Source organism: Pseudophryne corroboree, chromosome 9, assembly GCF_028390025.1.
Source record: "Pseudophryne corroboree isolate aPseCor3 chromosome 9, aPseCor3.hap2, whole genome shotgun sequence".
NCBI classification, from domain to species: Eukaryota; Metazoa; Chordata; class Amphibia; order Anura; family Myobatrachidae; genus Pseudophryne; species Pseudophryne corroboree.
Genome location: NC_086452.1, coordinates 437,840,280 through 437,855,961, shown reverse-complemented (window position 1 = coordinate 437,855,961; position 15,682 = coordinate 437,840,280). Strand labels below are relative to the sequence as shown.

At 47.0% G+C, this 15,682-nt stretch overlaps 1 protein-coding gene across 5 annotated transcripts in view; it reads right to left on the bottom strand.

The window, feature by feature from the left end:
- Positions 1–15,682, bottom strand: part of UBA3 (ubiquitin like modifier activating enzyme 3) — a 62,325-nt gene that overhangs the window by 33,621 nt on the left and 13,022 nt on the right. For all 5 annotated transcript variants that reach the window (XM_063941066.1, XM_063941067.1, XM_063941069.1 and 2 more), the window contains 2 exons: positions 14,549–14,631; positions 12,572–12,652 (listed from right to left, as the gene is read on the bottom strand). In XM_063941066.1, coding sequence (XP_063797136.1) covers positions 12,572–12,652; positions 14,549–14,631 — 164 coding nt within the window. The remainder of the gene's footprint in view (positions 1–12,571; positions 12,653–14,548; positions 14,632–15,682) is intronic.

The window sequence follows — 15,682 nt, the reverse complement described above, 5'->3', positions numbered from 1 at the left end:
GTTCAAAGGTGGAATGGATAATACTAGTGAGGGACACTAGGATCATCTCACACAGGTAACCTCCTAGGTTACAGATATATTATACTTCTTTATTATAAAGGACTAATGAGAAAACACAGCACACGGATGCTGGAAAGGACCATTTATCTTTTCAGTCTTGCAGTGATCCCGTTAAACCAGCCTTCTCTTTGTGTCTCAGTGATGTCCCCAATTTCTAGTGAACAGAATAGTCTCCGGACTACTGGCCCATCCTACAAAATGACTGTAGCCATCCCTAAATTGAGCCAATAGACCTGTTTATCACAACACGGACGTTACTACTTAGCCACCCCAAAAAAATTAATCCCAAGTACCTAGTACACTGTAAGCGAATTAATGCCCCAATTCAAACCTGATCGCTGCTGTGTGTTTTTGCACAGTGGGCGATTATCAAACTACTGCGCATGAGTATGCACCGCAATACGCAGGCTGTTCGCCAAATAGCCACAGGATGGTGCGGAAATTTAGATCACACGCCCGTGCGCAAGGCGATCGACAGGAAGAGGACGTTTGTGGGTGGTAACTGGCCGTTTTCTGGGAGTGTCTAGAAAAACGCAGGCGTTCCCAAGCGTTTTCAGGGAGGGTGTGGGACGTCAGCTCCGGCCCTGATCAGCCTGATTTCTTCGCACTGGAGGAGTAAGTATTGAGCTACGCATGTTACTGTTAGTTCATATTAGAGTATAGTTAGGCTGATTAAGCGTGGCTGATTGATCCAGGGTGTAGGACTCAAAAGGGAGCAGATATATAATTTTTATATCAAAGCCTGGACTTAGCCTGGACTTAAACTGGACGAAAAACTGAAAGAAAACCTCAAACAACAACAGATGAACTACTTATCAATATCAACTGTATATGCAAATTTATCACCCTCCAACTTTCACTCTGTGAACACTATGCAACCCATTTGCAGAAAGGAACACATGTAAGATCAAGTTTCCATCCATAATCAGGAACACAAAGATCTTCTTTGGGACAATTGTGAGTTCATCTTCTCATCTACAAACACTTAAAAAAATCTAACAGAATTACCATTGCTTCTTAACCCTCTCACAATCCTTTCAGTTCTTACACTCCAGATACATTTCTGCACCCACTTTATCTACGCTTCTGACTCATTTCATACTAAATCTACACCCATTCTACACTGCTTTTCTCACCTGCATTTCTGCAATTCCTCTGCTCCGATTCCCTTACAGCCTCCTCTCCTACTTCCCCTCAACTTATTTACCTACTTAACACTATGTCAAGGCTTTCTTATACTCCCCACATCACTCAGTGTCTACCTAATAATGTATCTTTAACCATCCCTAGTCTACTACACCTCCTCCTCTCTCCCCTCCATCCCTCTGTTTCCTTCCCCTTCCTTTCCTGTTACCCCACTTTAATTCACCTCTGCCCCATGGTCCTGCTACCCCACAACTCAGCCCTGCTCCCTCTCTCCCTTCCCTGTCACCTCCCCACACCCCCATCCACATCACACTGACCTCCCTCCCTGCCCACCTCCTGCAGTTTCCCCTCCTAGCTCAGGCACCCGTACCATCACTACTCTCTCATCCTCCCTGCCCTCAAAGTTAATCTCACCTCATCGCTACAGCAACCCCGATAATCTCATTCACATCTCTCCCACAAACTCATACCCCCTATCCTGTGCCCTGTGGAATGCCAGATCTGTTTGTAACAAACTGGTCCCCACTCATGACCTTTTCATTTAAAACTCCATACACCTACTAGCCATTACTGAAACTTGGATTACGCCCTCTGACACTACTTCTCCTGCTGCTCTCTCTGCTGGGTGCCTCACATTCACACACACACACACCCCGACCTGGGGGTCGCCATGGGGGTGTTGTTGGGGTCCTTTTACCTTCTAGTTACTCCTGCCAAGTCATACCACCAGTACCATCCCTTACATTCTCTACATTTGAGGTCCATGCCATACGCCTCTTCCAACCAGTCCATCTTAGAATAGCTGTCATTTACCGCCCCCCTGGCACTGCTTCCAAATTCATCGACAACTTTGCTTCCTGGCTTCCTCAATTCCTTTCTTCTTACATTCCCTCCATTATCCTAGGCGATTTCAACACCCCTATTGACATCCCCACACAATCCCCTGCCTCTAAACTCCTTAACCTCACCTCTTCACTTGGTCTCTCCCAGTGGACCTCCTCACCCTCCCATGTTAATGGGAGCTCACTGGATCTGGTCTTCACTCACCGCTGTGATATTTCTGATTTTTCCAACTCCCCATTTCCCCTCTCTGACCACCACCTGCTCTCATTTAACCTATCTCTATCGACTTCCCCATCTCTACCTCCTAAGGCTACCATCACTAACCGTAACATTGAAGCTATTGACACCACATTCCTTTCCTCCCTGTTTGACTCACTTCTCTTTCTCTCATGCCCTGAATATGCCAAGCCACTTCCACATACAATGCATCCCTTACTTCTGCTCTTGACTCTGTTGCTCCACCAACCACTATTCACCCTCACAAATTAACACCTCAACCCTGGCACACCAAATGCACCAGATATCTGCAAAAATGCTCACGTACTGCTGAGCGACACTGGAGGAAATCACGCTCTAAGGCAGACTTCCTCCATTTCAAACGTATGCTCTCATCTTTCAGTGCTGCCCTTTCTCTTGCTAAACAGTCATACTTTAAGAACCTCATCTCCTACCAGTCTTCCAACCCCCGGCGCCTCTTTGCCACTCTCAACTCACTCCTCTGCCCACCTCCACCTCGTCTCCCTTCCTCACTCTCTGCTCTTGACTTTGTCACTTACTTCACATCCAAAATTGACTCCATACGTCAGGACATCACATCAGACCATCAGTAACCAGCCTTCTCCCATCCCTTACCAACTCTCCCCATCCCTCGCACCTACTCTGACATCTTTCTCAAATGCATCTGGAGAGGAAGTCATGGCCCTCATTCGTTCCTGTCCCCTCACCACCTCCCCACTTGACCATATCCCCTCCCGTCTCCTCCGCTACCTCTCTCCTTCTGCTTGTTCCCATCTTTCCCACCTTCTCGATCTCTCCCTCTCATCAGGCACTGTCCCCTCGGTCTTCAAGCATGCACTCATCTCTCCTATCCTTAAAAAACCTACCCTTGATCCAAACACTCTCTCCAACTACAGACCCATCTCTCTCTTCCCTTTTGCCTCCAAACTCCTTGAGCGTATTGTCTACAACCGCCTTACTTCCTTTCTTTCCTCACACTCACTGCTTGACCCATTCCAGTCTGGCTTCCATCCTCTCCACTCCACTGAAACTGCCCTTACAAAAGTATGCAATGACCTCCATGCTGCTAAATCTAAGGGACACTACTCTCTACTTATTCTACTTGACCTCTCGGCTGCTTTTGACACCGTGGACCATCCTCTCCTACTGCAAATCCTTCACTCCATTGGTCTGCGTGACACTGCATTCTCTTGGCTGTCCTCCAACCTTTCTGACCATTCATTCTCTGTCTCCTCTCATGACTCCACCTCCCCCTCACTTCCACTAACTGTAGGGGTACCACAAGGTTCTGTCCTTGGTCCTCTTCTCTTCTCTCTCTATACATCCTCGCTAGGTAAGGTCATTAGTTCTTTTGGTTTCCAATATCATCTCTATGCTGATGACACCCAAATCTATCTTTCCACTCCAGACCTCTCCCCTGCTCTCCTCACTCGTATCTCCAACTGTCCCTCTGCTACCTCTTCCTGGATGTGCCAGCGCTTTCCTAAACTTAACATGTCTAAGACTGAGCTGATCATCTTCCCTCCCTCAGGCATTAACCTCACCTCCTATAATCTCTTTATCTATTGATGGCACAACTATTTCCTCTAGCCCCCAAGTGCGCTGTCTTGGCGTAATCCTTGACTCCTCCCTCTCCTTCAAACCACACATTCAGCACCTCTCACAAACCTGCCGTTGTCATCTAAAAAATATTTCCAGGATCAGACCCTTTCTGACCCAGGATGCTACTAAGACTCTTATCCACTCACTGGTCATCTCCAGACTGGACTACTGTAATCTCCTCCTGACTGGCATCCCTGACAAATACCTCTCTCCACTCCAATCTATCCTCAATGCTGCTGCCCGGCTCATTTTCCTCACCAAACGCACTACGTCCACCTCTCCTCTCTTACTAGACCTTCACTGGGTCCCCTTCCCTTTCAGAATCAATTTCAAGCTTCTCACACTCGCTTACAAAGCCCTCACCCACTCCTCTCCCATCTACATCTCTGACCTTATCTCCCCTTACAGTCCCAACCCATCCTCTTCGCTCTGCTAATGCACGCCGACTCTCCTGCCTACGGATTACTTCATCCCACTCCTACCTCCAAGATTTTTTACGTGCTGCACCACTTCTCTGGAATTCCCTACCTCTCCCCCTCAGACTCTCCACCTCTCTACAAAACTTCAAACAGGCTCTCAAGACCCACTTCTTCACCAAACCCAGTCAAATCTCATCCTAACCCTCTGTTCCACGCTCTCTATGTACCCCATCTGTGTCACCCCTGTCTGTCTACCCCGCCCCTTTAGAATGTAAGCTCTCACGAGCAGGGCCCTCTTCCCTCATGTGCTTATCCTTTCTTTAATAATCTTCAACTGCACCAAATCCAGCAGTCTTCTGCCACCTGATACTTATTCCAGTGTCATCTGCTGATGTAGCTATGTTTATTTACCCTGTATTTGTCCTATATTGTCATCAACTGTAAGTTGCTGATTTCCTGTTTGATTATTTGTTTATGTACTCTAATTGGGCGCTGCGGAACCCTTGTGGCGCCATATAAATAAAGGATAATAATAAAATAATAATACGCACAGACTGCACACATTGCACAGAATGGGCACAGCGGTTATGTCAAAATGTGGCCCTAAGACACAAAACTGAGGAAACAGTAGCAAGAAAAAGTTGAGAAAAACACACACAATACAGGTTAAACAGGCAAAAGACAGGTCGGATAATGATTTTATAAAAATTTCTTTGCAAAAAAAATAAATAAATAAATAAAAGAATACTAAGAACCTACTAAGCTATTGTGAACAAAGACGCAAAACAGAGAAAAAAATAGCACAATGAAGGGAGAGTAGCAAAAATAGGATTTTGGTTCTTACCAGATAAATCCTTTTCTTTGAATCCACAGGGGGCACTGGAGTAATCTTGGGATATGGACGGGTCGTTAGCAGGGATAGGAACATTTAAATTAGTAACCCTCCACCCCCTCCATACTCCCAAGATGCCTCAGTGATTTTTTTTACTGAGCTGAACAGAAGCGAAAGAGAAGATAAACAATGGAGATTTACATAGAACATCTAAAAGATAACGAACAACTAAATAGTTGACACGAAAAGAGATAATCACCTTCACATTTAAACAAGTCGATGATAATGTGTTACCATAAGATTTACTGAACTTACCACAAGACAGGTGAAACTGCTCTGGGTGGGTATCCAGTGTCCCCTGTGGATTCAAAGAAAAGGATTTATCTGGTAAGTACCAAAATCATATTTTCTTTTTCATCCACTAGGGGTCACTGGAGTACTCTTGGGACGTACCAAAGTTTCCCGCTTGGGCAGGAGAGCTGGTTGGTACCTGTAATGGTGCCCATACACTTGTGAGATTATCGGTACTAGCCTTCGATTTCGACTGGATCTGTGAGAGAAATCGGGGGATTGTATGCACATTTTAGGTACCTTTCAACGCGATGCGCTGGCATGCCGGTCGAATCTCACGTCTCAAGATATAATGTGCTGCACTTAATATTTATCGAATCGCAGTGCCCATCACATGATTACCATACGATCTATCACATGGTAATCACTTTGGCAGTTTGGAACTTCCGGTGCGATGCCCCGCGATGTCGCGGGGCATCGCACAAGTGTATGGGCACCATAACACTATACGCCCAAAGCTAGATGCTGATGCCGCAAACATATCAAACTTATACCATTGCACACACACATGTGCACTGATGACCATGTAGCCGCACGGCAAAGTTGAGTCGTCGATGCTCCACGACATGCTGCCCATGATGTTCCCACAGAACGCGTGGGATGTGCTGAAATAGATGCAGGCGGTTGTAGACTAGCATGAAAGTAAGCTTGACGAATAGTCAGCTTAATCCATTTAGCAAAGGTCTGTTTGGAAGCTGGCCAACCTATCTTGACTGCATCATAGAGAACAAATAATGTATCTGTTTCACGTACTGTTGATGTTTGGGCTACATAAATGCGAAGCGCACGTACCACATCCAAAGTAGCCCAAGTTCCTGAACCCTCAGAGAAAACAGGAACTACTGTGCAATCAGTGATATGCAACATGCAGGCGGTGTGGTGGCCACCCCTTCCCTCTCTTATAGTCATTTCCTCCTACCCCTGCCCGAGATCCTGGCTCTCAGCTGTGCAGTGAGCCGGCGCCTTCTGTCCCCAGCGGCGCCTGGAGCTCGAGCTCCACTTGTTCCACCCTCCCTACGCCCCTGGTTGTAAGGGTTCAAAAATTGAAGACTGCAAAAAATCTAAAACTAGATTCAGGTGCCATGGCGCTGTAGGTGGTATAAATGGAGGTTGAACTCTCGGGACACCTTGCATGAAATTGTGAACTGTTGTCAAAAGAGCCAACGTCTTTGAAAGAAAATTGAGAAGGCAGAGACCTGGACCTTCAGTATTGCTAAACATAGTCCTCCATCTAACCCCGTCGTAAAAATATCAAAAACTTGAAAGATGTCGGAAACTTCCGAGCTACACACCAAGCAATATAAGCTTGCCAAATCCTGTGATAATGACCTGCTGTAACTGGCTTCCTAGCATGTAACATGGTTGGTATAACAGACTGGTATGGTCTCAACAGCCACCCTGTCAAACGCAGCCGCGCTAAAATCGGGGTAAAAAACGGACCCTGTTGCAGAAGGTCTGGACGTAGCGGAAGCGGCCACGGATCGCCTGCGAGTAAATCACGGAGATCCGAGAACCACGCTCTCTGAGGCCAATGAGGCGCCATTAGTATGACGGTCGGGGACTCTCTTTTGATACGCTTTAGCAACCGAGGAAGCAGCGCAAATAGTGAAAAATATACACGAGGCTGTACGACCACGCTATAGTGGGAGCATCCACTGCCTTTGGATCTCTTGTTCTGGACACATACTTGGGTGTCTGATGATTTTGGCGAGATGCCATTAGACCCACCTGTGGGTAACCCCCGCCGCTGAACTAACATCTGGAACACTTCTGGATGTAAAGCCCATTCTCCTGGATGAAAATCCTGATAACTGAGATAAACTGTTTCCCAGTTGTCCACTCCTGGAATGAACACTGCCGACAATATCACTTGGTGATGCTCGGCACAACTGAGGATTCGAGCAACTTCTCGCATGGCCATGCAACTTCGAGTCCCTCCTTGTTTGTTGATGTATGCGACTGCCGTCCCGTTGTCTGACTGAACCTGAACAGTCTGAGACTGGAGTACTTGAACTGCCTGACGCAGAACATTGTAGATTGCCCTGAGTTCCAGGACATTTATCGACAGTAATCTTTCTCGGTCTGACCAGAGACCCTGAAATTGACGATACAGGACCACTACCCCCCAACCTCTGAGACTTGCTTCCGTCGTTAGAATTATCCAATTCCAGACTCCGAACAGTTTTCCAGCGGTGACATGTACTTTGAGCCACCAGAGTAGTGACACTCTGGCCCTTGAAGACAACCGCACCAGCTGATGAATTTGGAGAGGAGAGCCTGACTACTGCGCTAGAAGATCTAGCTGAAAAGGACATGAGTGAAAACTTCCGAACTGGAGTGCTTCGAAAGACGCAATAATCTTTCCTAACAGTGCACCGAGACTGTCCGCGGTTTGTGCACTAACTGTACTAGATCACGAATACCTTGTGCTTTCTTTTCAAGCAGGTAAATTCGTTGATCCACCGTATCCAGAATCATTCCCAGAAACTGAATTCTTTGAGATGGGACCAGGCTTGATTTTTTTTAAGTTGACAATCCAACCGTGCTGAATTAGTACTTCGTACGTCATTAAGGCATGTTGAAGGAGTATTTGTTGAGACGACGCCTTGATGAGAAGGTGGTCCAAGTACAGAACTATTATTACTCCCAGGGATCTGAGATGAGCTATCACAGACATCACTTTTGTGGATACCCGAGGCGCTGATGAGGCCAAACTGTAGTGTCAGAAATTGATAATGGTTTTGTTGTACTGCAAACCTCAAGTACGTTTGATGCGGTGGCCAAATTGGAATGTGTAAGTACGCGTTCTTGAGATCCGGTGAAATCATGAATTTCTGTGGTTCTAAACCTGCAATCACTGACCTCAGGGATTCCATCTTGAACCTGTAGTAAATGACGTACTGATTGAGCCCCTTTAGGCTCAATAATCGGTCTGACCGAACCGTCTGGCTTTGGTACTACAAAAAGATTGGAATAAAACCCTTGACCTTGTGGGTGTACTGCTACCTGAATTAAAACTGCTGAATCTACAAGAAACTGAATTGCGGTCTGCAGAACTGACCTCTTTTCGGCTGACACAGGCAGATCTGTCTTGAAAAACGACATTGGTGGTAGACAAACTCTATTTTGTAACCTTTGAACACTAAATTGCGGATCCACCCACCTGCGGACGTCTGAAACCACGGCAAGTGGAATGTTTGAAGGCATGCTCCCACAACTGAAGATCCGAGATGGGCTAGAAGCCTGTCATGCCACTGGTTTGTCAGCTGGCTTTGTGTCTTGATGACGGTTAGAGGTTTGTTGAAAACCACGTCTACTCTGTACGGTTGTTACTCAAGCACGGCCTCGAAAGGACTGAGGTCTAAAAGATTTGAACGCTGGTCCATCATATTTCCGTTTAGGAACTGGTGCAGGCAACGGTAGGAAAACAGACTTTCCCCCCTTAGCCTGGGAAATCCGTTTGTCCAATTCAGGAAAAAATAACATATCGCCAGTATAAGGGAATGCTTCTATTCCTCATTTTGACTCAGCCTCTGCCTGCCAAGAACGCAACCAAAAGCACCTGTCAGGCTACAAAGGGTGATGCTGAAAGCCTAGAACTAACCTGTCCGACGTTCATAGAAGCCGTACCTAAATACTCAGCAGATTCACAAATGTGATTAGCAAAAAGTAAAAGCTGGTCTGAGGAAAGACCCTGTTGTATGCCTAACTTGAGCTGTTTTGCCCATGCAACCACAGCCTTGTTAACCCAGACTCCAACTAAAGCAGGTCTAAGCAACACTCCTACTTCTGTATACATGGACTTTAGCATGGCTTCTAGCTTACGCTCTGACGGGTACTTGCGCGTCGTTGCAGTTGGGACTGGAAAGGTCAACTTTTTTGACATTTTGGAAACTGAGGAATCCACTGGTGGCGCATTTTCCCATTTAGCAGTCTTGGGGGGGAATTCAAATGTTTGAAAAGTCGGTTGGGTGTCTGTTTTTCCTGTCTATTAGATAGGAATAAAACAGACACCCAACTGACTTTTCAAACAATTGAATATCCCCCATAGACTCTGGGAACGGGTAGTTAGACAGAAACCGCTTTGGCATCAAAAACCGTTTATCTGGATTTTTCCATGATTCCATCAACTGCTTATTAAGAGAATCTGAATAAGGAAAACACACAGTCGCCCTTTGTTTTTTAGCAAACAAAACTTCCATCCTTTGTAAGAGGCTCCTCTGAAATATAATACCTGGCGCACTGCCCTGATAAGATTATCAATGGGCCTAACTCTGAGTTGATCGCAGCAGGAATTTTGTTAGCAGTTGGGCAAAACCATGTGCACTGCAGGAGGGGCAGATATAACATGTGCAAAGAGTTAGATTTGGGTGGGGTTTATTCAAACTGAAATCTAAATTGCAGTGTAAAAATAAAGCAGCCAGTATTTACCCTGCACAGAAACAAAATAACCCATCCAAATCTAACTCTCTCTGCCCCACCATGAAGTGCACATGGTTTTACCAAATTGCTAACAAACTTGCTGCTGCGATCAACTCAGAATTACCCCCATTGTCCGATCTATCAGTGACCTCACTATCTGACTCTTGTCCCAATTCACCTTCCTCCTCCTGCTCCTGAGATATCAGTTGCTGGCATTGAATCGTCAGAATGAAAACAACGCTGAAATTGGTAAAGTATGAGACAACTGATGACTACATTTAGGGCTTGAAGTATACATGGACTTTTGTAAACCCTGCAAAGTTCTAGAAATATCCTGAGCCCACACTGGCTGTTCAGACGGCATTAACCTTGAATCAGACTTAGCCGCCTCAGTGTCTTTTCGTGCAGCAGACTAGTGTTCACTCTAGGCTGTTTTAGCAGGGCGCCGCGCCCTGCCCGTTTTTTAACAGGCAAAACCCGCCCTGCCCCTTTTGCGGCGCCCTGCTAGAACAGCCGCCCGCTCCCTGCCCTCCCGGCGTGTATAGATGCCGTGCGCATGCGCGCGGCATCCATTCACGCATTGGGAGAGGGCTGGGGGAAGCCCAGCACCGACGGAGGTGCTGGGCACGCCCCCAACAGTGACGTCGCCGGCCACAGACGCTCTCTATAGTAGCGTCTGTGGGCCGCACCGCCCCCTAAAATGACGGAGGTGTGGCCACGCCCCCTAATTTGCGTGGCCACGCCCCCATTTCGGGCGCGCATGTGCCCCCCTGAGGCCGGCGCCCTGCTCCAGTTCACTCCTAGAGTGAACACTAGCAGACAACTCATTGCCATCCCCCCTTATGTGTGGGGAACGCGGGATTAGGGACTCCCTTACATCTCCCCCCTTCATCTGCTGCTGCTGAAAACCCGGCTGTTTGCAGTGTAATCACATTTCCTCCCCCCCATCCTTTACATGTCCCCTGAGAGGCAACTCCTGGGAGCAGGGCAAGCTGCGGCCGTTTAGCGCAGTGGAAGCTGTCCGCTGCCATTAGTGAAAAAAGGGAAAGGCGGCCAGCGCGGGAGATGACCACGCTGACACAGCATGACACAGCATGGCTGACCGCGGCTGCACGATCCGGTACACAACAGGCGCCCAGCGGCGGGGCTGGAGAGGGGCGCAGCGCACAAGTTAAAACATGACATCCCCACACATGACGGGGTGGCAGCATGAGCTGCCTGCTTTCCACAGTACCATGTGCACATCGGAGCGGCGGCAGTGTGAGCTGTCTGTCCGCTCCTTACCTGGGGTATGCGGAGTCTCTGACGGCGCTTCTGCACAAGCACTGTCCAGCTCCTGCAGCCATAGGCTGAAATCCGCACACGCTGATTGAGGTCTATAGCGGGGCTATCCCAGACCAACGCTTCTTAATAAGCTGGGAAGGGAATGTTGTAAAAAAAGCTATAAAAAAAAGGAGATTTATGGTAAGACCTTACCTTTGTTAAATCTCTTTCTGCGAGGTACACTGGGTTCCACAGGGATAACATCGGGGTGTAGAGTTGGATCTAGATCAGAGGCACCAACAGGCTAAAAGCTTTGACTGTCCCCAAGATGCACAGCGCCACCTCCTCTATAACCCCGCCTCCATGCACTGCAGCTCAGTTTCGTTAACCAGTCCAACGCAGTAGCAGGTAAAAGACGACAACCGTTAGTAGCCACATACACCACATTCTCACGACAGGAGAAGGTATCAGCGGCTAATGCCATACCAACCCAAAGAAGCCAAGTGCGTCAGGGTGGGCGCCCTGTGGAATCCAGTGTACCTCGCAGAAAGAGATTTAACAAAGGTAAGTTCTTACCATAAATCTCCTTTTCTGCAGCGGGGTACACTGGGGTTCCACAGGGATAAAATTGGGGATGTCCTAAAGCAGTTCCTCATGGGATGGGACGCACTGTAGTGGGCACAAGAACTCGGTGTCCAAAGGACGTGCCCTTTTGAGAGAACCGGAGCCTCCGCTGTAGTTACCCGGCAACCAGGACGCGGGAGTGTACAGCGCCGCTGGGAGGTGAGGGAGCCGCAGCATGATGAGTCAGAATGACACATAGCACTTTTAAGTGCCTATGCTGCAGCTCTGAAGTCTTCTTTCTTCACTTGAAAGCTCTTTTCAGGGCTGCCCAGCACAACTCTCCCCGATAGCCTGCACTGCTTACAACTGAGCTCCTGTGCACGGAGGCGGGGTTATAGAGGAGGCGGCGCTGTGCATCTTGGGAACAGTCAAAGCTTTTAGCCTGTTGGTGCCTCGGATCAAGATCTAACTCTACACCCTGATGTTATCCCTGTGGAACCCCAGTGTACCCTGCTGCAGAAATAAAAGTAAAATCTGGAGTTTCCTCCAAACGTGCCCTTCCTGGTGAGGCACAAAAAAACACTGAGGCATCTTGGGAGTATGGAGGGGGTGGAGAGTTACTAATTTAAATACTTGATTGGGCCTATCCTTGCTAACGCCCCGTGCATATCCCAAGAGTACTCCAGTGACCCCTGGTGGATGAAAAAGAAAGTGATGAAAAAGTAGGCAGTGCGGGAACCGCGCCACGCATCTCGCAACATATGGAGCAAATCGCAAAGTTGTACACATCTTTACATATAGGCTTATGCAGACTGAGAACCAGGAAGGATACGGTGTAACACAACAGTCAGGGATTCTGTTGTTTATAAATTCAGCTGCCGCCTCAGCTTTCGGCCTCCCAACATCCTTAGGCCTGAAAAACATGGCAGGGAAGAAAAATAGGTCATAAAAAATAAAATCAAGAGTCTGTTAAAACAACGAGGAAGCACACGATGGATGCGACACATGCACGAAACGCACACCCTTTACTCATTACCACACTTTTCAAAGCAGCTTTATTCAAATGTAAAAAGTGATGGGGTATTTTCTGTTTGCTCCAAAAAAAGGACAAATACACATCCCACAGCTGATGAGCAGAGAGAACTCAAACAGCAAAGGTAAGGTTTTGACATTCAGGCAAGCTGCAATGTTCTCTGGTCTCAACCATGTGGGAATCTACTGAGCCGTACAATTTGGTGAAGACCAATTACCATTTAACTCTAAGGGGCCCTACACACTCGGCGATGCGCCGCCGAGGTGCCCGACGGCCGATACGGCCGACGAGCAACCCGGCGGCGGGGGGGCAGTGACGGGGGGAGTGAAGTTTCTTCACTCCCCCCGTTACCCGGCTGCATTGAAGTGCAGGCAAATATGGACGAGATCGTCCATATTGGCCTGCATGCACAGCCGACGGGGGACCAGCGATGAACGAGCGCGGGGCCGCGCATCGTTCATCGCTGGAGTCTCCACACTGAAAGATATGAACGAGTTCTCGTTCATTTATGAACGAGATCGTTCATATCTTTCAGAATATCGGCATGTGTGTAGGGCCTATAACAGCTTCAGTGCACCAACCCTCCCGATTCAATTCACTCAGAGCTTTAACACAACCACCACAGACATGGCACAGCGCAACTGACCACCTTGCTATGCCACGTATTCTGTCTACACACATAGAAATGAAATGCATGGCGGAGAGTAACTTTAAAATCTACCCTCCCAAAAAAAAATATTTATATATATTACTAAACCCGCCCTGTTTAAATAGAACTATTAATTATACAGGGTGAGGCAGCAAAAAAATAAATAAATTAAAAAAAAAAACAGAAAACGCCCAGGTTTTAACGGCTAACAAAAAAGGCATGGTAAATGCTATTCAAAATTTGAACGGAAAGGTTTATTTACATTTGATTTTTAATATGATATGGTAATTTCTTGGTGTATAGCAGCCTTCAGCTATTTAATGGCTCTTGGTGGATGTGTGTAGACCTCAGCTCTCAGATGGCCCCGTTGGCTGTGTAGAGGCCTTTCGTGGAGCCGATGAGGATTGTTTTCTGCCCAGTTATGTAGCCAGACAAATGAAAGTGATCTTCATCTGGAAATTGCAGCAATAACGCTAGAAATAGTCCGCCGAGAAATGAGAATCTTCAGAAAGACTACAAGTGTGCATCACGAATGAAGGCTACTATCTGGACTATATCATATTCAAAAGCAATTGAAAATAGACTGTATTCCGTGCACTTTAAGATTATGTACTAATATTCTGAATAGCATTTATCATGACTTTTTTGTTACCCTTTAAAATCTGTGAGTTTTTTGTTTTTTGCCTCACCCTGTACTACGTTGTTCCCAAATTTGTGCTATACATGTCCAATAGTCCCCTTAAATTTTCCTTTATCTAACGGATATTAACCAAGCGGCACAGTGACCAACCAATACTGCAATTTCCCACTGAAGGACTCTGGGAAAGATTCTGACCTATGTCCAAGAGTTTGACGTGTGTCCAACAGGACTAAGGAGACAAAAGGTGGCCAAAATGATGTATATTTTATTATCCAGTCCAACAATTCCAGGGAGTAGTAAGACAATTTGAATGAGCCAGGAAAGGGGCAGCCACTGAGATATATATAAAAATTACCCCAAAATATAGCAGAACATTGAAGAACTCAAACTACCTGGCTCAATGCATTCCTCCAGCCTGGTCTACACTGGCATACACAGAACTCAAACTGTACCACATACAGCAAGGATAAATGATGGCATGACTTACCGGAATAAAAACTGTCTGTTTAAATTGGAGACATCTATGGTGTCCATATCAACCACATGGATCTTCCGAAATCCTGAAAGGGCCTGTTAAGAGCACAGGTCATAATGTTACCAATCAAGGGTTTAATCCCTGCAGACTGCGCACATTTAACCAGTGGGCTCTCAGCAGCTGCAGATAAGAGAGCTAGCTGCACTAATAGACCATTAACAGAACATTGCAATGCGTGCTGTATTTCAGATCAATACTGCTCCATTTATCAGCATTTCCCCAGGGTCCCGAAACGCATTCAGTTCGCAATTCATACGGTACACATAGCCCAGGCTATATCTGTAGAAGTCAGGCTTGTGTAATCAAACATAACTAAGGCCCAGATTTATCAAGCCAACCAATCAGCTCCTAGCTGTCAATTTTTCAAACACAGACTGTAACCAGTAGCGGATCTTGCCACTGGCAAGCAGGACTTTTGCCCGGGGCGCCAAATTCCGGAGGGCGCCGCACCAGGGCAACATCCGCTGCTGCCGTGTGCCCCCCGCTGACGCTGGCCGCTGTGAAGGGAAACTAGACGCGTCTAGTTTCCCTTCGTGGAGAGGTCATTTACTGTGCGGTGCGCGATGACGTCATTGCGCACCCGCACATCATTTCAGTCTGTACAGGGGGCGTAAATGACCACGCCCCCTGTATGAAGCCACGCCCCCTATTGTCGCCCGGGGCGCACAGAGCGCCAGAACCGTCCCTGCCTGTAACATGGCAGTTAGGAGAAAATCTATCACTCTCCAGGCTTGATAAATCTGGGCCTAACTTCCTGTATAATATACGCAGGTCAAAATAAGGTAATTAGTAACATAAATGTATTATATATGTGTATGTACAGTACACAGAGAACCCATTTACCTAATATGTGCATTTCTATATTCATTCCTAGGAGCTGCCATATTTGGCTTTAAAATGAGCCGCTTGCTAACACGCTACAAAACCACACAGCATTCAGGTCCACTTTTATCAAGCCTTGGAGAGTGATAACTTGCACGGAGATAAAGTACCAACCAATCAGCTCCTAGCTGTCATTTTGCAAACACAGCCTGTAACATGGCAGTTCTGAGCTGATTGGCTGGTACTTTATCACCGTGCAATTTA